This window comes from Sinohyriopsis cumingii, chromosome 6 (assembly GCF_028554795.1).
Source record: "Sinohyriopsis cumingii isolate HCF-2022 chromosome 6, ASM2855479v2, whole genome shotgun sequence".
Classification (NCBI taxonomy): domain Eukaryota; kingdom Metazoa; phylum Mollusca; class Bivalvia; order Unionida; family Unionidae; genus Sinohyriopsis; species Sinohyriopsis cumingii.
The window spans coordinates 87440203-87463968 of record NC_142966.1 but is presented as its reverse complement, the minus strand read 5'-3'; the positions used below and the strand labels follow the sequence as shown (position 1 = coordinate 87463968).

The 23766-nt window shown below is 35.7% G+C and overlaps 1 protein-coding gene across 1 annotated transcript in view; it reads right to left on the bottom strand.

Annotated features, from left to right (window-relative positions):
- Positions 1-5385, bottom strand: part of LOC149797389 (POU domain, class 4, transcription factor 3-like) — a 38889-nt gene extending 33504 nt beyond the window's left edge. The window contains exon 1 of the mRNA XM_089962163.1: positions 5289-5385. Coding sequence (XP_089818289.1) covers positions 5289-5321 — 33 coding nt within the window. The 5' untranslated portion in view covers positions 5322-5385. The remainder of the gene's footprint in view (positions 1-5288) is intronic.
- Positions 5386-23766: the final 18381 nt, after the last annotated feature.

Sequence of the window (23766 nt, the reverse complement as noted above, 5' to 3'; positions counted from 1 at the left end):
CGTGGACTTTCAAAAATGGCTCAGAACATGTTTGTTTTCGTTTTAAAAGTCCATGTTATTAAAAGATAGAAAGAAAAAAATGGTTTTTGTACTCTAAAATGTTTTCGTCACACGGAATAGTTGAATTAAGTTTTAGTAAAAGTCCTCACTAAACCTAGCTGTTGTTGAGTAAAGTTGATCTTTACAGGGGACGATTTGCTGTATTTAAAGTGTAATTCACAATATATATATATATATATATATATATATATATATATATATATATATATATATATATATATATATATATATATATATATATATATATATATATATATATATATATATATATATATATATATATATATATTAGTTATCTGGCGCAAGTTTGGCAGAGTCTCGAGGTAATTGCATTTCAGCTGAGTTTGCTGCTTGCCATATGGCTGTTCGACATGAGACAGTCTCTGACACAAAGTACCGTACAGTTTTAACAGAACTTAGATCTTTATACCCAGCAACTTCATGCAACAATAGCCCGCTCAATAGGTGTAAGGTTTTTCACGCCTTGATTGACTCCGGTAGGTAAGAATCACCTGCTTGACCAATCATAGCTCCTGTGTAAACATATGGTACCAACCCTTTCTAGCTCTCTGGGTTCGCTTTTGATAAGTGCCATTAGTGCGTGCACCCGATACAACAACAGATTCATCCGTTGGACCAGGTACGCGTCACTGGTTTCCCGATATTAATGGGATCTATTAACAGTATAAACAGAGAAACAGGTGGCTGGTAGAATGAGAACAAGACAGTCAAGAAACGGCAAAAATTATATATCTTTACAGATATCCGGTATTTCGGGTTATGCTTCATCCGTCTAAGGTGAAATCCCATCCCTAATAAATGAGCCAGTCTGAGACTCAGACTCGGACTACAAACTTGATCTAATATTATTATGCTCATACCACCACGAAAACACCACCTTTGTGAATGTCAATATTGATAATTACATAATAGTTACAGGTAATTACATGATAACAATATCAAACGTACGTGATATCGACAGACGTGCTATAGGTTGTAGTAATATGTATGTACATGATGATTGTCGAGTATGTTTGTAATAGTAATAATGACTGTTTTCGCGAGTGGTAGCAATGTACTTCAGTATGTTATAGACATAGGAAAATAGCAACAAAAAAAAAGGGGGGGTTTGTTCCTATTCCTTTCTAGACGATCCTCCTTCAGTACGGATCCGTCCGTTTGAATAATTTTCAACGTTAATTTACCTGCTGGCGAGTCAAATACCAAAGGTCTACGTAGCGTACATGACACGTGTTATCATAGCAATTAGCCAGTCGTAAAATTTACACGAATTATCCATGTAAATACTCGAATAAGCCGTGCAAATACACGATTTAACCATGTCGATACATGGAAAATCGTAACACCTTACTGAGAAAATAACTGACCCGAGTTTCTTGTTGAAACTTTGACAAATGTAGCCCCGAAACCCAGCAATTAATGTCACCATACTCCAAATAAACAACACAATACATATTTTTAGCCCTCTTCTATATACACATAGAAAAATACAAAGGAACTTGGAGAAGAAAGAAACAATATAATATGGGAAAGAAGATGGGTTAAACCAGACTAATAACCCGACTATGTTTGGAAAGTTGTTTGTTCTTCTTATAGTTGCACTTGAAAATAAGTCAAACTAAAATTACGATGCATTTCGTGTATTGAGTTGGTCTGGTTTATTTAATGTACAGTAATAAAAAATTAAATTAAATTTGAGTCTTGATGAAGGATTAAATAAAAGAACCAAAAGTCTCAAGAATGCCATGGAGTGTTTCACTGCATCAACAATCATTACATTGTAACGAGTTATAAAGTTTCTTTCGTGAGGCATCAAATATAAAATATTTATGCATAAGGAACGTTTACTTAAATGCAAACATTTTGAATCTACTGTAGTCATTATCAGCAGATCAGCAGTAACATCGCTTTTATTATTATTATTATTATTATTATTATTAGCAGTAGTAGTAGTAGTAATAGTAGTTGTAGTAGTAATAGTAGTAATAATAGTAATAGTAATAGTAGTAGTAGTAGTAGTAGCAGCGGCAGTAGTAGTGCTGTTGTCACCCTCTTCATCATAGTAATGGTGTTATTGTTTGCCTTTGTTGCCATTGTAATTTATTGTCGATAATGTGTCTATTTTTGCAAGAGAGTTATCGAATATTTTTTTATATAACCCTTTCAGACCTCGGCGACACTCATACATTTGTCCAGTTTGTATGGTCGAGTTCACAATAAAACTGAATAAAATTTAATTAGGATGTATGGGGCACCTGCCAAGAAAACAGATGATTTATTGTACCAGAAGAAATCAGTTTTCTTTCAAAAAACATTTGGAATACTGATTTACCTTGAAATGACCGATAAGTAAAGTACAATAATAAACAAAAAGCTTTGCATATTTGATTTTTGATTGTATTATCTTAATTTTGTTAAATTATATAATTAAGTGTCTGTTAGATCAATCGCTGACGAGAATCGTCTTCAAGGTAAAGATGACATCGATATTTGCATCGACTGCTCGTTTCTTTCATCAATATACTGAAAATAGCATGGAGAACTTTTTAATTATTACAAATGTATTTTTGTTTATTTATATTTATTAGAAACTGAATAATATTTTCTAAGATATACCTACTTATTATTTCTGTAACTTTTTATATATAAAAATTGTATAACTTTACTGACAAGTGTTTTTCTTTTGTGTTTTTTGTTTTGTTAAACTTATTTGGATTACAAGATGTATCAACTACTCTAGTTAATCGGTTGTAAGTCGAGTTCAACTGCAACAACATAGACACAGAAATGGAATATCATACTGCACCTGCAGACCAGGGTCTGCGCTCTTAGTTTTTTGAGTAAGTATATACGGTAAATAAAACAGGCAAATCTACTAAAACCTGGCAATTCTTACAGGACCAAATAACTACAAAATTACTTTTAAAATTTTCATAGTTTATTGATAACAGAAAACAACTTTTGCACAATTAGCGATGTCCCTGTTAACTTGGTCAGATTGAGTAGACGAGTATCATTTACACTTGAGTTGAAGACCTTGTATTGTCCACGGTGTCTTACTATTCGAAAAGGAGTGCTATTACCTAATAATTCCAATTTTTATTAATGAAACGGATTTTCTGCATAAATGTTCATAAATAATCTTACATTGAGAAAAGTTACGATTATGCTATCGGACAATTGCGTTGGTTTCATACATATACTAGAAAGATGACTGAATAATGTGGTATACTTACTTTCGAACACTATCGATAATGATATATACACAATAAGGAAAACATCCATAAAGGCATGACTTCATTTTTGTTTTTGAAGCAATAAACGGCAAACGAATACTGTTACAGTTACTAATACTATCTCTTTATTTCGATGTCTCAAAGCGTCAATGTAAATTGAATGAATATTAACCGGATAAATGGAATACTCTGGATGATCGATGTCTTAAGGATTTTGATTATCAACTAAGGAGTTCAATTGTCAAATAAAATAATATCGAAATACAAAATTAATTACATTGTCCTACTGATTTAAAAATGCCAAAGCTTTGTATTAGACGTCCATACATATTCATTGATAAAGCTTGTGTTAGAGTCGCAATGACCTGTATTTTTTTTCAAAAGGCTGACGATGATCATTTTAATATGCTTAGTGATGGGTGGGTAGGTAGGTAGGTAGGTAGGTAGATAGATAGATAAATAGATAGATAGATAGGCTTGTACATGATCTAATTTCGTGCATTTATTTATTAAATTGCATCGGTTCTCTCCAATAGATATTTTAAATCTTGAATGACGAGTACGATTATATCATTCATTCTTGCCTAATATAAGATTGATATTTTGTAAGTATTACCATGTAAATCAGAAGAAAATGTCAATGCACGTGAAAATGTTATCATATGTTACAAAAACTAATTTCCAGCTGAATACACAGACTAGTTTATTAGTCGGTGTTCTAAATCTCTTAAATACGCATTATATTTTCTATCTTCGCGTCGTTCTGATGTACACTGTCGACTGTTGGAAGGATAAAATAGTTATGCCCTTCTGCAGAAAGTTTCATTCTTTGCATTCGTTCAATATTTATGTCCATATACATGACAACTGTAGAGTAATACAGAATTATGCCGAACGATAGGTCTTTTCTGTAAACATTGGATCATGTGTTATTTTGGGTCAAAAATCCATTTTGTATCAAGAAAGAACGGTCGTATTTTAATTCAAAAAAGTGGTATTCATAAACTGTACAAAACTATCTCGCATTTTGACTCAAAATGCTTATGAAAATGTAATTTCTAAACGTCAACATGAATGCCCACTCCGTTACCTACTGGAACATGTAACCCAGAAAATTCTATTTGCTATATATCTTTTAGAATAATACAATAGATACATTATTTAAAAGATGGAAATGTATACCTTAAAAGAATTCTGCTTTTTAATCCAATTTTGCAAAAAGTTGTTCCACACGTACAAAATCGTCTGCTACCCAACGTGTCAACTTGCCGTTTGGACGGGATTCTCAAGAAATTCCCTGGGTTAAAATCTGTTTCTAAATTCTTTAGTAATTTTTCCCCATAAACAAAACGTTGTAAACACATTACATCCTATTCATTGTTTTTTCTCTTTCACATACTAGTTTACGTTTTTATAAAATGTTGAACTTTACTAATTTTTTACAAGATCGGTTTTGTTGGCTTAATATCGCTTGCCTGTTATTGGCATTGCTACGTTGAATTCAGTAAAACTAGCTATAAACCTGACCTAATTACTCGACTGAACTGCTGTTAGAAACATTACAAAGTAACGTATTTCATTTCTATAACCCGATGGAAAAATATTACATCTTTTCAAAGTTGTGCGTAGAATAGGCCGACATATCGCGAGTCATGAAAACACGGGTGTGGTACCCCGTGTTTCCAAAATTAATATTTTTTTTTTAACAGAATATTCTGGTGACTATAGCATACCAATCCAGGCAGGTTCCAGATATGTAACAGAAATATTAGCAGGTTGCCTAATATATGCCACATTATGAGTAAAAATATCAAAATTTCATGGCTTCATACATAAGGAATGAGAATTCTACCTCCGATATTATTACCAGCAGACATTCTCCGTGAAAACTTAGAGTGAAGCCATATTCTTAATTTCGATATCTAAATAAAACATGACAGGTTGAGACGATGGGAGACAATCAACACTTACCTGATGAGGGTGGTATAGGCCATAGGATGACATTTCTTCCCTAATTTTTGTTCCTCTTTTTCTCTACGAGCTTTTTTCCATATATAATTTGCTAAGGCTTCCAAGTAGGAAATAGTTCTCGTAAATAATGACTGAGCTATTACAAGTAGTGGAATCATTGATTGTACGAACCAATCACTATCTAAACCCGGCCCATATCACTAGAGTGAGGCGTGAACCGTTACCTGCGCGACAGAGACTTCAAAGAAACCGACACTTATAGCCTCGTTTTAGTTTTACCTGGTTCGGCGCCCAGGTATGGGCGAGAAGAGGAAAACATATGTTATACGTAAATCGACAGAAATCTAGCCATTTTCCAGGACAAAGAAATCGGCAATGAGACCAAAACGAGCCGAAGTAGAAGATTATATCGCAAAAGCTGGATGTGACATGTGTATGTGAAAGTTTACCGAAAAGTAAGAAATTCGAGTAAAATAAACTATAATAATTTTAATTACAACTTTTTTCTTTTGATCTTAAGACCTGAAACTTAAATTTCAAGATACCGTAAACATTTTACATAAAGTATTGGAAACCCTGTTCAATCGTCCATGTAGACAAAAGATGTCAAGACTGAAATTAAAATTAGAAATGAAGTTCGTTAAAACATTCAAAATATAGTCATGAACGAGTTAATCTGTCCTCACTTAAAATTACTCACATAATTCAACATCCCATGGGTGTCTTTAACATTCTTCTTGAGTCTGACTAATTTTGGTCGGAAAATGTACACTGCAAAAAGTGGACAATCGAGAATGTAAGGGACATGGAAGAATAGAATAGGAGATGGAGACTCGATAACAGATCGGAATCGCAGCGATAACAATGATTCCAACATCCATGAGTACGAAACGGATTACCAAAAGAAAGAGAATTTATTGGACAGAGAATAGGAATGCCAAAAGTACAGTTCGATAACATGATTTACCGTTCTTAAACATTAACTGCAGAGTTATCATTCTTGCGACTTTTTGTTTGCCTTGCTGTATCAAAGACAACGATTTAATATTTACTATTAAGGCATTAGTTACAAATACGTAATTCAAATATTCTTTTTGCGCAATAATGTACATGCATTTGCTCGTTATCTGCAAAAGAATAATATTTCAATGGAGCCGGGTTTTTTTTAAGGAATTACCAGTCAGACGTGAATGCCTTCCGCATTGTACATGTTTCAAGTCAAGTGTCATGATTTTCTGTGAAGTCAGAAACGATTCATGGACTTCTTGGATAAATACAGATAATAATATGCATAAAAAGTAAATAAAAATGTTAAATCTCTATAATTCGATAACTGTACCGTAAATCAATAAATGTCTCATAGTTTTAGCCTCAATTAATTTATCTACTACGACTGAGTTTGTTTGGGTGAGAAGACATTGTCATAGTTAATGTGCCGTCCTGCTTTTCTGCGTTTCCGTTTATTGAGTTTTCAGTCCTTACAATTATTTGTCTGTATTATATAAGTACTTCTTACCATGGTGGACTTTCTACAACATAACATTTGCCTTTTAGTATTTACTAGCAAAATGCATAATCCTTCTGTAATTCTTTAACATGCATATTTCATCTCATAGACTACTATCGAGGACATTCCAACAAACGGATCAGTAATGCCTCTTATTTCGCTTGAACTTGCTACACTAGCCATTGTTGGTAATTGATCATAGGAAGTGAAAGTATATACTTTAATTATCTTTGGCGACGGAGAGCACGTAAAGGGGGGTAATTTCAAGATGCACTTGCCAGACTCTTCTAAGTGTGACCATGACAGACAAGATAACGATACGATGACAGGTAACACCATATACTATTGATATTTCGAGAGGGAGTAGATGAGACACATATTCATGTAAATAATTTGTATATTAGTTAAAACTCTTATATTCATCCTCTGTTATAGTTCTAACCGATGCAAGTTCATGGACATCACGACTTTGACCTTATAGGGAAATATTTCTTTACAATATAACTATCAGCCCCATTAGACCTTCGCCATACTGACATCGGGTTTCTTAGCGGGCAAAAATGTCTCCAAAGATCAAACTCATTTCTTCATTCAATTCATAACGACTACATAGATGTCCAGTGAAATGATAATGATGTTTGATCATTCTAATCGAGTTAGGTGTGGAAACGTTCGCTGGCGATTCTCCTCAAAAAGGAATATTCTTCGATTTCAGTACCGACTGAGACTGTTATTCTACGATTTCTCTAATCATTGAATACCAGTCTCATAAAATGTTCGGTACTAAAATTGAATATATAAAATATGTCGCATTTCTTTTATGTTTGTATATTTAACTTCAAAAAATACTATATAAATGTACCATGATGCCGTGGATGAGAAAATTGTTCTTTACTAAGTCTGTTCAGATAAATTATATGTTATATTTGCAGATGATTTCAATGGTCACTTAGACACAATTATATTTGCAGATGATTTCAATGGTCACTTAGACACAATCGATAACAACTGGATTGTTACTGTAAAGTCTTTGTCCTCTGTAAATTGTGAACGGTTTTGGAAAGGGTAAAATTATACTTTTGTTAGAGCTCAAACGATGATTTGCCACATTTGATCTTTCTCTGCCTAAATTACATAATAGAAAAATAACCTACAAGTAAAATGCAAGATGAACGAAGATTTTTTTTTTATTTATCGATTCACATAGGATCACAAATGACTTTTGGATAAAGGAGGTCAAGAAAACTAGTCATATTTCTAGACATAAGAGAGTTGTTTGGTTACATAAATAGAAGCCTGGATCAGCGGTTTTTAACATTTTTGGGCGACCCACATTAGGTCAGTGGTGTAGGAAATGTAAAATTGTTAAGAATGATCTCTGCGATCTACTCAAAACAGCAAGCGGCGGAATGTTACTTAAATATTGTTTTTGAAACTCGTTAAAAATTTAAATATTCACACTGGAGGTCATTTTGCCCAGAAATAGAAAATAACTACATAGTATTTTCCTTAACTGGGGATTGTGCTGAAGGATTTGTCGAGTATTAGATAAATATTTTTATAAAAAAAGAGAACAGTATTAATTCAAGACAAATGCGAGTTTAATTAGTTCAGATATCTTACTGAGAAGATAAATGATGATTGTAATCAGGTTAAAAATTATGTACACTGAAATTCCCAGACTGCTGGATGATCTAAAGTGACGAATGGTCTATGTCTGTTATGAAATAAATTAAAAGTAAACATGTTAATTTTGCCGCGATTCGAGTCTTCAACTGTTTCGAGATCTATTCAATAGATATTTTAGATCAGTATGTACACCATGAGGATGGAAAAGGGGTATACTTATTATTATTCATAAAGTAGAAGGAAAAGACTGAAGTGTCCCTGTCCACTGCAGACCCATAGTTGTAGAAAATGTTTGTCTTAAATATAATAAAATTATCTTTTTTCATAAAAACGAAATACATTGCTTTACCACAATAACAACGCTTCAAAAATGTGTTGAGTTGCATGACTACAGCTTTCAATCTTCAAGAGTCTTAATAACTTAATATTGGGGTCAACGGTATTTTTTTTTTGTTTTAATGTCAGGTACTTCTAAGACCATTGATACTATGCGGCATGAAGAATTCATGTATAAATAATAAATATGGGCATAGGGATACAAATTAGACAATAAACGCTGTTCTATCGATAAACTCTTTTTTCTGTAACAACCATTTTTCCTTATATAGAGGTGTTATGCCAGGCGGCGTGGTATCAATCATTTTATGCCCTCTGTATATAAAAGACCTTCTTGTCCAATTAGACAAAATCAGAATTAGTGTTTGTATCTACTCCGTGGCTTAGCATGTAAATATAATGAAATACAATTTATAAAGAATCCTATATATAAGTTACATTCATTCAGAAAATAGGCATTTTAATAAATTAAAATAAACCACCAGTACTAATACATTACATCAAAGGGAAAAATATAGCTTCGTTATAGGAAACCAGTTAATACCTAATATAATGTTTATGTTTTTACTATTAACCCAATAGTATAATGGTTCATATTTAGTGAGAAGCATGTAACATGTAAATTACTATATACACTGCAATTTGTATCAAAAGTTATTAATTTAAGAAGATTGATCCATACAGATTTACTTGTCGTACTAACACACTAACAAATGCAGATATTAGAAAGTTCTGGCAGGAATGTAAAGAACTGGTGCACGTACATACGGTTGAAATTTAAAAAAAAAAAAGGTTCTTATATAAGCACAAATGATTTTTTTCTTTAATCTATTATTGCCATAATACATAACATTTTATCAGCAGTTTATGTTGAAATTCATTGATTTAAACTGCTTGAACCTCAATATCCCCAAATTGCTGCATTTGTCGAAAACGTGTGCAGCCAATACTCAACTGCATCCAAATCCCTCCGTCCCACGATACGTAATCATTATTTTTGGTTGGATGAAAACTGCTACCGTATATAGACTTCTAAATGAAAAACATCGGCTACAGGTGTACTGTTTACAAGACAACATTAATCCTCCAAGACGGAGGCCTTCAACACACCAAGATGACTATCCAATGCAAACTCAGGGTGTTAAAAGACTGGTATCTGGCTAATAAGGCAGATGAAATTCAGTTCTACGTAGACAAAAATGACATGAAAAACTTCTATAAGATAATCTACGGGTCACAGTCATAGTGACATCTCCAATACTGGGAGCTGACAGTGTCATTGTGATCACTGACAATTCATCTGTCAATGAAAAAGTAAGTGATTCAATTCCCAAAGTGGAAATCAACATATTTCTTGCTGATTCTCCAACGCTGACTATAACTGTGAAAGCAACTGACCTACTGTCAACTGGCAAAGTACCTGGAACAAATGTAATACTAGCAGAAGTCTACAAAGCCACATGCCATAACATGGTACAGAAGCTGACTAAACTCTTCCAGTCAACGTGGACTCAGGTAACAATATCCAGGGGTACGAGGATGCATCCAGTGTCCACTTGTACAATCGGAAAGGCAACAGACTATCTGCAAGAACCTTTGGGGCGTCTCCTTGCTACCAATATCCAGGAAATTTCTTGCCTGAATTCTGCTAAATCCCCTTGTGAATCACATTGATTAAGAGCTCCTAACTGGGTCAACGTGGATTCATGAAAGGACCAAGAGCCACAGTCATGGTGTTTGCAGCTCGTCTACTCCAGAAGAAATGCCAAGAATATTCGTCGACGTAACAAAATTCTTAGACACGTTTATTCGTGGCGGTCTTTGGAAGATCAAGGCAACATTTGGTTGCAAAGCGAAATTCACCGTGATGGTTCGGCATTTCCAAGAAGGCATGCTCGCCCGTGTTGTGGACGAAGGCGAATTATCTGAACCATTCACAATCACCAATGGAGTCAAGCAAGACTCTGTGCTGGTCACAACTTTCTGATGTCTTCTGTGACGATGGCACTGAAATCGACTTCAGATGCGAGGATTGAGGTCACGCTCTTAAATCTGAGGAGGCTACTGGCGAAGACGAAGTTACAGGAAGTGGCTGTTCGTGATCTCGTGTTTGCTGACGACTGCTTCCTAAATGCCAAATCTGAGTCTGGCATGCAAAACGGTATGGACTATTTTACCTTCAGCTTGTGACAATATCGTTCTCAAAGTCAGTATCAAGAAGACAGCTGTGATGCACCAACCTGCACCAGGAAAACTGTACGTAGAGTGTATCATCAGAGTAAATGGCCAAACCCTCCTTGCAGTGGACAAGTTCGTTCATCAATCTGGGCAGCACACTGTCACATACAGCCCAGATCGAAAATCAATGCCAGAATTGCTAAAGTAAGTATGGCCTTTGGCAGACTACTAGTAAATGTCTGGGAGCGCAGATGCACCAGTCTACAAATAAAACGTAAGGTCTACAAAGTCATTGTGTTCTATGTATAGGAAACCTGGTATAGACACCATGCCAAGAAAAAGAATAATTTTTACATGGGCTACACGAGGACACTGATGAGGCTAGCAGCACAAGGTACCGGATACCGAGATTCTCAGACGAGCAGAGAGTCCAAGGATTCACATACTGCTGCTGAAATACAGTTGAGATTGACATGCCACGGTACCGTGATGTCAGAAGTGCGACTACCGAAAAAAGATCTACGGCGAGCTGAAGGAGGGAAAGATGATTTCATGTGGTCAGAAGAAATGCTTCAAAGATTACTTCATGTCCTCCTTGAAACACACCGAGCCCAAGACTTGGGAAGATCTCGCACATGATCGCTCCACCTGGCACTGTCTCGTCCACACTGGAGTTACAGGATAAGGAGAATTGCAGAAGCACTAGCAGTGTAAGTGTCAGAACTGCAGCATTGATCAAGCATCCCATGTGACATTTCCTGTGCAGTGTGGAACTCAGAACTACAGCATTGATCAAGCAACCCATGTGACATCTCCTGTGCAGTGTGGAAAACAAATTGACCTGATCAGTCACCAACGTATTTACAGAGACCAGAGCAGTTAGTGATGTCATGACGATCTTCGAACTTAAAGGACGAACAACAACAACAATTAAAATTATCCATTCTATCAACAATTTTGTCGGTCGATACACTTTGGTTTATGTATGTATGTATGTATGTATGTATGTATGTATGTATGTATGTATGTATGTATGTATATATGTATGTAATGTGAGATTATCAAGTCAAAGGAACACAGTGCACTGTTTTACAATGTTTCAATTATTGGATCAGTTATGAAACTGTTAATAGACTTGATAATAGATTTTCATTACATAAATGTGTATCATAACAACCTGATTATTTATTGATTGATTGATTCATAAACTGCTTGATCAATTGATTAGGTGAAAGAGTTACTCCTACAAATGAAAAATATGACTTATTGAAAGTGTTGGGAATAAGTCTGCGAATGACATTTAAAACTAGACCCTGTATATACATCTGCAAATGTAACTTTACTAAGATTCGACCATATTTTTTAAGTAATTTCGAAGATACGCTGCCGCTAACAGTTTGCCAAAGTAACATTTTATTCCGAATTAAAAGCAGCAGGTCTGGCTTCCCAAAAAAGACGTTATTAAAAGCACACCGACTATTATTTAAAATACAGTATGTGATCAAACAGATACAAGTGCGGAAAGGCGATCACGGGGGGGAGGGGATTCAAACAGACAAGGGGAAAAAAGAAACAAAGAATAATAACGGTGTGTCTACATACAGGTAAGTTAACTTTTCAAGAACTGACTCAAGTCTGCTTCTACCTTGTTCTGTCGACACCCACGATTCCAATCCTTCGTTTCACAACCCAAGAATGTTGTCAGATCTTAATTAAGTTTTCTCTCTTGTAACCCGTTCAGGATGATTAGATTAGATTATTATTTCCTATTGCCTGAGAGCTGGCCAAATTCGGATGCAAAAAGCGACGTGTATTGCAATTTAAGATTAATCATGGATAACTAAAAATAAAGCGAACCAAACTTCATGCATTATAATACAAATTATCTCATCCTTTTAACGATCATATAATACAGATTGAAAGGAAACGGTCAGCATTTTGATCACCTTGTTATCTTCTTTCTTCCTTGATTTCTTTCCATATTCATGCATTCATAAGCATATATACTTTTTCAAAAGTCAGCAAGTCTATGGTAATGGTAAAGCAGTTCTGTTAATTTTTAAGTTATCAATGGGAAACATTTTGAAGCCAGGATTGTAAATATACGAATGAGCGATTTAAAAAAAAATATTATTCTTTGCTTGTGAAAAGTCTTGCACGTTCTCCAGATAGGTCTTATACACATCCAAGTATATTAAAATAAATGGTAACATTCCCTACCTTATAAGCAACATTTAAAGGTATTTAACAACATGGTTATTTTTATGATTTCAAACTGTTGTCAAAACAATCGTATAGGATGATATTCCCATGAACTTGCATCATAAGGACTTTTGTAAAGATTGTCACCGGTGACGAAAGGCTTATTGTACATTTTTGTTATACAATGTAATATTTCCTTCAGAAGGTTTCCTTGAAAATAAGTTGTGGAAATTGTATAGTATTCTGATAAAATTCATAATATTTTGTAGCCTTTTCAAAAACTGTCATTTAGTTCATAAGTCTATAGGATACTTGGCATTGAGAACTTAATTATGATTAACTACAAGAGGATCGTGTATAAATCATCTTTGTTCTAGTCTGCAAAAGCTGCGATTTTCAAAATATTGGTACTTTTAGGTCCTGTCGCTAAGCGGGTATATTACAGATATCAGTAACATGTGCGATAGTACATTGTAATAAAATCGAATATATCATTTATTGATTTATTTTTAAAAGATGGCTCCCGTACCAGCAGGTATTACTTTACTGGAGCACGATATACTGGAAACATTGTGGAATTAAATTTTACTAATTATCGCGTAACTAACTGATTATGCTAATTATCGTGTAACTAACTGATTATGCTAATTATCGCGTAACTAACTGATTATGCTCATTATCGCTTAAATGATCGATAGATGAGAATGATTTTATTAATCACAAAATTCCGGAGACACTAGAAACAAAAGTTTCATGCATGAATATTACACTCGTGAAAAATGGTTATGCTGTGTTAAGTGGGTCTGTATTGAGTGTTTGATTTTTGGTTCATGACTGTACATTCCATTTTTAGATAGAGCTATAAATAGGTGTTTTCTGGTTTTAAACTCAGCCTTGATTACAAACATGTTGACCATTTTGGGGTAATTTCTGATTGGGTGGGTGAGTATTGTGACATAAATCAGGTGGGTTGTATTTCATGGTAATTTTCTGATTGGGTGGGTGAGTATTGGGGCATAAATCAGGTGGGTTGTATTTCGACATATGGCAGGTATTGTGAAACAAGACACATGGATGAATTGCCACATAGAGTCAGAGTCGTGGAAATGTATATAAAGCGAGAATTGTGCAATCATTCTGAGTCCTATCTCATAGTATTGTTTTCGTTTGTATATCAGTCTGCATATTTACTGTATGAATAATGGCATTATGATAAATCAAGACTGTTTGCACTTCAACACATTCAAGATTTGGACTTCATTCGAAACATCATCCTTTTTATAACTTAAACTATCCTTTTTATAACTCAGATTAAAGTTATTTGTCCAGTTTTACAAAACCTGCTGGGGCTCCAGGTGGCCAAGTGGTCGAAAGAGCTCTCCTTTACCAATCACTGCCACCTCACCACTGTCCACGCTGGTTCGAGTCTCGGGTTCTGCCAATGTGGGTATGTGAGAAAGCTTGCCTGTAGCTTCCCGTGGGTCGGTGGTTCTTACCGGGGTTTTCAAGGGTTCTTCGTCCATCAGTTATAGTGGTCGCCATGTATTGCCTACAATGCGCTAAAAAGATGGCGTTAAACCCCTAAACAACAACAACAATAACAACAACAAAACGTACTGGTTTTGCTTCTTTCCGTTACTTAGTTTAAGATCACAGAGTCGTAACAACCGACAAAAGTCATTGTTCACATTATGGTGTGCATTTATACAATAAAACACGCTGTATTTGGCACCAGATTTAGATGGAGAACTGTTTTCATATCCCCATTTCCATTCATATCCCCATTTCCATTCATTATTTTATATCCTTAAACTGGGAAACAACCCCTGAGAATAATGGACAGAATGAGTCGAATGAAAGAACTTTGATGTTAAATGTTAATATGTATGCATGTGTGTATGTATGTAGAAGAAATATTAAAAGTCGGCATTGATAACTCTCACCCCATCCTTACACAAATTATAGACTGATCTACGGGATTGGGGAAGAGTAGACGAGATTCTAAAACTATTAAACATATGGACATTAGCACAAAATCAAGCCTCAGTCTTTGAAGTATAATTTTTGAACGGTTTTGGAAACATTTCATTATTATTAAAGTCGAATTCATTCACAACGGACGGTTGAAATCATGTCGATGTCATTTTCTTCGACAAACCGAACTGATTATAACTACAACTTTCAGTACCATCTACAGCTAAACGTTGTAACTAACCACTACGGTTGAAAGCAATACGTCTAGGAAATGCTATTCCATCTTCCTGTCGGGGTCTACGTTCATTCATAGAAAGTATAATATATTACGAAAGACCATAACAGTGGAGCTTAATTAACTGACAGTTGGGGTCGAGTAAACCAGGGAACTGGGCAAGGGGATCCTGATAAATGCCTGAAGCGCAGGCTTCCGTAGCGTAATTAACTCTTTTCTTAACAGCACTAATCAAATCATACGAAATTAGCTACCTTAAAGAAAGCGACAAGACTGTTCATTTCTGGAGAGAGGAAATCTAATTAGATCTTTGTTTAGAGTAATTTTGGCTTTAATTTCAAACGGGACGTTCTCTATCGGAGGAATCACAGAACGGCACGCGAGCTGGCCCAAGTTGTAAGACACCGGGCGAGATCAAATTAGGAAGAATGGCTGTAATACAAGATCTTTTGTTGAGATAATCGCTTCATAAAAATACATGGATTTCAAAGAAAATGCCCGAGATTCGTTTGGTCATGAACAATCAGGTGTTTGGATACGCAAACCATATGGATAAAATACAGCAAGGTTAAGATACACGAAGCAAACATATGGTAGAAACACCTCAGACAGCAGAGGTAATTATGAGAGAGAGAGAGAGAGAGAGAGAGAGAGAGAGATTTAATTGTAAAGATAAAGGTTGACGAACTGAGACTTAAAAGTGAAAAGTTTCGTCCCCAATACTAAAAGTTATATTGTTTGGTATATTTTAAATTAAAAGCTCTGTGTGTGTGTGTGTGTGTGTGTGTGTGTGTGTGTACACAGGGGGGAGGATCTAGAATATTGTTTGGGGGAGGGAATCTGTGGGATAGAACCGCTAGCGAAAGACCAGGGGCGAAGTTTCCAGGGCATACTTTTTGACCATTTTACTGCAGAGAAAACGTGCTATGGGAAATGTTCGATTGTTTCGTGCAAAGTTGTACTGAGTTGTTGTTGTTGTTACAGGGTTTAACGCCATTTTCAGCGCAAGATAGGCTATACATGGCGTCCAGTATAAATGGTGGAGGAAGAACCTGGGAAAAGCCCAGAAAGAAACACCAACCCACGAGAAGCTATCGGCAATCTTTCTCACATACCCACATTGGCGGAGCCCGAGGCTCGAACCCATGCAGACAGAGGTGAGATGACAGTGATCCGTAACGGTGAGCGCTTTAGACCACTAGGCCACTCGGGGGCCCCCGTATTGAAGGCGTGTTGGCAGCAACTGATCTGTAACATCCCCTGGATTCGCTCATAAAAAGAATGAAAAACATTTATATAATACAGCCCCATTAATATGTAATACTTACTTAGCCGAAATCCCTTTACTCTGAAAACCAAAATAAACGAAATAGAATATTCAATCCCAATTATAATTTTATACACTTTTGTGCAAAACTGAAACTTCTCTAGCCAATGTTTTTTAAACAGTTTTATGTCATGCAGAGTCAAAATTCTCAACAAGGCAACACGTCAAGAACAATGAAATCATAATGATCATAAAACAATGTATTACAAATTGCCTTGGTATTAATACTGCACCAAAATATTTACGTGTACTACTATATTTATGTGCAAGACTTGAAACATCTGACATTCTTTGTGAAAATACAGTTCCCCAGTAAACCGAAATCACACGAAAAGAGAAATGTTATTTTGAATTATGATCCTAATGACCTTGTGTACAACTAAACACTGGGACGCAAATGACACTGAGAACGATACCGCCGATGACAGTAATATCCATGCTTTATATGCTTTTATCAGGTAAACCATTAAAATACATACAACAACAACAAAAAACCATTTTCATTATTTTGCCTGTTTATCAGGTAAACCATCAAAATGCATATATAAAAAGCATGTTCATTATGTTGCCTGTTAAACTTATGAAAGGCTAAACATTTCAGATTTCCTGGTAAATGAAAAATCTCCGGCAATTTTTTGGATTTATTAATTTTTCCAGCAGATACTTGCTGCCTGCCACATGTTCCTCGTTCATCTTCCAATGTTTAACAACGACCGCTGTAAGAATCAATAATTTAAGTATTATATACTGAAAAACAGTGGAATTTAACTGGAGTTACCATGTAATGACGTCATTCTTGGAAATACGCTATCATTGTTTTCCAATGTTAGAATGGGGGGGGGGGGACTGAAAGAGGAGAGAGATAAACGATATGAATTGAAAACATCATTACGCTGATTTGACTTTACATCATACCAATAATTCTCATATGGGCAGACAATCCAATTTTTTTACTTTCACAGTGCACACGTTTTACATGCCTTTAATACATATATGCATGTGTATTGTGATTATTTTATTTCTTTGTTTTTAATCCCCCCGTGATTTCAAAAGAAGAGCGGGGATTCTACAGCCTGTCCATTCTTCCATCCGTATGTCCGTCCATATGTGTGTAATGCTCTTTAGCTTATCATAAACCGTTAAAGCTTGACACTTCCAACTTGGCGATAGTTTTTATGGGTGCAAATTGCACTAATACGTTTGGATTTGTCATCTCCTCTCCCCTCCACGGTTTGTGGGGGGGGGGGATTAAGAGAATGTTTGTATCAATTTCAAATAACTCTCTAGTCGTTTGTCTGACACATCTTCGAATCGGCATTTATTATACCGACATATCTTATAATCCGCATTTATGGTGAATAACATATGCGTCAACGTGTCACACTGGGATCTTGGGTTCATTCCTATGAGTCTTTACCAATCCAAAGAAAATTAGCTACGATTTAGACCAATCCACATAAACTGAGCTACTTTTTAGACCAATCCACAGAAAATTAGCTACGATTTAGACCATTTCACATAAACACATGTACTGTTTAGACCAATTCACAATGAATCACACATATACTCTTACTGGGAATGCAAAAATAAGTATTATCCATGCAACAGATATTGACCCGTAGGGAGTTAGTTCCGGGCGATAACTTTAAAAATATGTACACCCCTACCATATAACCATATAAAGAAGCACTTGGCAGAAGAAGATCAATCACACAATATTAGAGAACCTCCCTCTGCTGTGTTACATATTGTAATTGAGATTCAGAACTAATCATGGTTCTTTTTTTATTTTATTTTTATTTTTTGGTACAGTTTAATTGTTGACTGTCGTAAAATTTGTTGTAGCACTCTAAAATAATCATTTAATGAAAGAATAATTATGAGCACTGAAACGGGGGGGGGGGGGGACATCAAAATTAACAGATGAGTGATTGGTGTAGTCTTAGGACATTAGGGAAACGGAATAAAACACAACGATAACTAGCGCAGAATCTGCACTTTTTCCCTTTTTCTCTCAGATATTCTTACATCTTCCTACTAGTCATAGAATTTCAAAGGTAGGGGGTTAGAGCATATGCTATTGTAATGGATGTGCTGAAATCACATTGCAGCAGCATAGGGAAACCGATTACTACCGGGCATAGCAATAGTTTGTCGACCTTACATCGATCCATATCTGCTTGAAACCGATATAAAGATGACCTCATATAACGACTCTACCAAAAAATAGCGATCAATTACCCGTTGAAGGTGGTCTGTATTGGTCCTATGTTTGGTGGATGTGAAACCCATAGCATCTTCAGGTAAAGATCACAGTAAAACACGTCATATTACAGATGAACAATTTTAAGCAATGTAATCTGTACGAGAGGCCGGGGAAGATTACTTCTTCCATGTCTGTAAGCTGCATTGGCTGTCACCTGTTGTCTAAGATTGTTACAAATCAGTGGTTAATTCAATTTGGTCGCGTGCCCGCCAAGTGCTGGCCTACCAGGTGGCAAAAGGTAACAATTCACTTGTAATTTATCCAGCCTGGGAATCTGTTATCAAATGACAGTTAAAATATCCTTAATATGACACACTGGAACTGTTAGTACCGGCTCCAACCCAGACAAGTACAATAGCAAGCCCAATTGACATTGATTATAATAACTAGATATCTCATAAGCTATATCAAATGTCCTAAACTTTATCAGATATCTCAAATTTTATAGACTTTGTAAAAATCGTATTATATAATGTATCTTGTTTGTTTTTATGTAAGACATATTATATACTTAAAATAAATGTTATGTGATATATCATAAGCTTGATAAAGGTACCAGTCTGGAACGATTTTATTCACCTCAAGTCCCATGCCTAGAGAGAAGAAAACCGAGTCAGTCACCTTGTCGAATGAACACAATAAAGGCTTCGGATCAAGCAGGACTAAGGGGCCCCGAGTGGTCAAAAGCGCTCTCCGTCACGGATCACTGCCATCTCACCTCTGTCTGCGTGTGTTCGAGTCTCGGACTCGCCCAATGTGGATATGTGAGAAAGTTGCCGGTAGCTTCTCGTGGGTCAGTGGTTCTTTCCGGGATTTTCCCAGGTTCTTCCTCCACCATTAATACTGGCCGCCATGCATAGCCTATAACAACAACAACAACAAGCAGGACTAAACTGTTCTTATGAACTGCGTATAACATTTTAGCACAAATAAATCTTTTCGAAATATTAGTACATTTAACATATTGCTAAGATACAATATTTGCCTAGATATTCGTTAGTGTATGTTTAACATTTTCGTTAATAACATGTCAGCAAAATTATTTTTCCTCGATACATTTGTATACATTCTTTGCTCGTTACACTTGTGTGAGGCAAAGCAAAATAGACCTGGATTGAAGCTAACAGGTTTACACAAACTGTCGTCCTTCATTTGGTAGCGGGGCCCTGAGTGGCCGAGTGGTCTAAAGCGCTCACCGTTCCGGATCACTGCCATCTCACCGCTATCTGCGTGGGTTCGAGTCTCAGGCTCGGCTAACGTTGGTACGTGAGAAAGCTTGCCAGTAGCTTCACCTGGGTCGATGGTTCTTCCCAGGGTTTTCCAGGGTTGTTCTTCTACCAGTTATACTGGCCGCCATGTAGAGCCTATATTGTGCTGAAAAAATGGCTTTAAACAACAACAACAACAATCATTTGGTAGCTGTTTTCTCTGCATATCTATTGTTTTACCCGAATGCCGAATTCTTTACCTCTCAGTGTGCCGACAAGATGAAATGCTGTTTTAACAGATGAATAAGTTTTCTTACTTTATTATGTATTTTATTCAGGTAAGACATTTTTGTAAGTTTAATGAAAACACTGGCATAATCAAACTTTCTAAACATGATTGGGCTAATCAGCATAAGGTGTGCCACTGATTTCTCTTTTATATGAATTCTTTAAGCTCCTTTTGTTTAAGTATAATTCAGACATCGGTGAATCGTACTATCAAGTCTGGTTCTAATTTAGCAAAATATAAGTTCACATTAAACTGAACTCGCTCTTAGTTACGGGTCACTGCCATCTCACCTCTGTCTTCGGCTGTTCGAGTCTCGGATTCAGCCAATGTGGGTATGTGAGAAAGCTTGCCAGTAGCTTCTCGTGGGTCGGTGGTTCTTTCCGTGTTTTCCCGGGTTCTTCCTCCACCATTAATACTGGCCGCCATGTATAGCCTATCGTATGCTGAAAAATGGCGTTAAACCCAACAACAACAACAAAAGAACTCGTTACCACTGACTTAAGGGTTAATCTACAACAACATAAAACAAGTAACATAGAGTGGTCAAAGTTCGTTGGCGTTGTCCCATTTGAAATAAGACAACCAGGGGGCAGACATATTATATGCAAATTTTCTATAGCTTCTTAGTATTAGGCTCGGCCACGTGAGGAGACCAATATATAAATTATACAAAGAAGGTATATGGCCTTATTTAACTTTAACAAGAATTTGAATTTTTCGCCTAATTTCATCATTGTCATTTGGGGATTTCAACTACTGTGTTCGCTATGCCGAACAATTCTGGGTCCATGCAAATCACTTTTTTTTTATGTGGCAATCGTTATAACAAATTATTCTTTTATTTGATATGTGTTATCTGTGGTCCAGAGTGAATATACGTTATGTGGTGGGTTCACTCTATCTAAAAATGCTAATTGGGAAAAATATAACTAGCTTTTATCATCCATTTGGTCAAATATAATCTGTTATTAAAAGCCTATTGTGACAGACACTTGTTTATTATATCTGATACTTAGCTTTGAAAGTACAAGACGTAATGCAGATAGAGGATTCATGCATCCCTGGGGAGAGTTACCTGAAAATTAGCTCCATTGATCATATAAAGTTTGCCTTTTCATTTCTTGACAGTATACATTGCTTTCATCAATTATACATACACACTGTGTACATATTCCTACCGCCATGGAAGCTAATGATTCTCGGATTATAAGAGGTAGTCAAGCGAACTATGGCGTTCCAAAGTGATGCACACTGACATAAATATTTCAGTAATTCTCTCGTCGAAAAATAAACCTATCCCGAAATATCTGCGCATCAGATGTTTGAATGCGTGCAAACATTTTACACAGCTTATGATTATTTCATAGGTTATACGAAATCAATGTTATCGGACAATAGTTCTGCACACTTTCAAATTGTGGTACTAGCATTTCTCATTACAAAGTTTAGAATTACTTTTAAACGAAGACCAGACGCCATATTCTCCCATAGCTGATGTAACTTCTAACGGTAGTACGGTAAAAAGCACAGTTACTACCTTAAATATTAGGTTTAATTAGTAAACGCTAATTCTTACAGAAATAAGTTGCTGAAAATTCATAAATTTAAACAACTGATCTAGAAGACGGTCTTAAAAGTAGTACACTTTTTCGTCATGACACGATAACAAGTAAATGTAGACTGTTTAATCTTAAAAGAGGCTGACCTCAGGGATAAATAGTCTGTGCTACCACTGATGTTGTTTAACAACTTCATCTGGGGAGAAGTTAATTCAAAAAGATGCTTTTATACCGTTAAATGCCAACGTACTGAGAAAAATAGGGATGGACGATTCTGCATACATCTTTTTTAAGCTGCTTTTAGAGTGTAAAACAAGAAGCAAATCAACATCCACAAACCGTCTGTTTAAGCAAATGCACACATAAAAATAAAATGTTTGAACTGGAGACGACGACGGGAAGAAGCGAGCCACAATCAGATATAAATGCAATTTATAAAAAGACTAGATGCCAATTTTATGATGCAAGATTACAAAATTTCAATATATAACGGTTTACAACATTACATTCTATTGTGTAACACTAAACTGTGCTTCCTCTGTTCTGGAAATCCTTGTACTAATTGGTTATTATTGTCCATTTCAACTAAACTGGGCTTCCTCTGTTCTGGAAATCCTTGTACTATTTGGTTATTATTGTCCATTTCAACTAGACTGGGCTTCCTCGGTTCTGGAAATCCTTGTACTAATTGGTTATTATTGTCCATTTCAACTAGACTGTGCTGCCTTGGTTCTGGATATGTTTGTACTATTTGGTTATTATTGTCCATTTCAACTAGACTGTGCTTCCTCTGTTCTGGAAATCCTTGTACTAATTGGTTATTATTGTCCATTTCAACTAAACTGTGCTTCCTCTGTTCTGGATATGCTTGTACTATTTGGTTATTATTGTCCATTTCAATTAGACTGGGCTTCCTCGGTTCTGGAAATCCTTGTACTAATTGGTTATTATTGTCCATTTCAACTAGACTGGGCTTCCTCGGTTCTGGATATGCTTGTACTATTTGGTTATTATTGTCCATTTCAACTAGACTGGGCTTCCGCTGTTCTGGAAATCCTTGTACTAATTGGTTATTATTGTCCATTTCAACTAGACTGGGCTTCCTCGGTTCTGGGTATGCTTGTACTATTTGGTTATTATTGTCCATTTCAGTGACAGCATAATTTATGTGTATCACGAAATGTCTAGGTCTAAGAAAACACGTGATAAAAATGTAAACCCTAAAGATGTATACACTTTAGTCTTAGTCTTGCATTGCATTTTGCAATTTCTTTTCTCATTTTTCATGTTTATTCAAAAGATCTCATGAATCGAACCAGATATATATTTCAGATTTGCTGTCAGATATACAGACAGGTAGTCGAAAGTTGCGGGGGTTTGTCATGATTAAATATAGGTTGCTAACTTGACATGTCTTTTTGAATGTCTGCATTTACAGCTTATCTTTTTTCTAGGGATATAACTGATAATTTGACAATTTTACTTACTGCGGAATGTTCTAAATTAATAATACCTTCATGGGTACAATTATTTACACAGATTCCTCTTCATTTCCTTCCAGTTCAGTTGGTTTTCCCTAGTTGCGGATACCAGTACGACTGTGGCTTTTGGGTGGGACTTTGTGTACAAATGTGTGTGGTCTCCCTGACGCATATTTTTCATGAGAACATTTAGGAATACATGTGTTCAAAAACTATTTGCACCCCAACTCTTTCTCAATGCGTGCGTCCGTTGTCAGCGCGTAACCTCATCCGAAGCAGTATTTTGA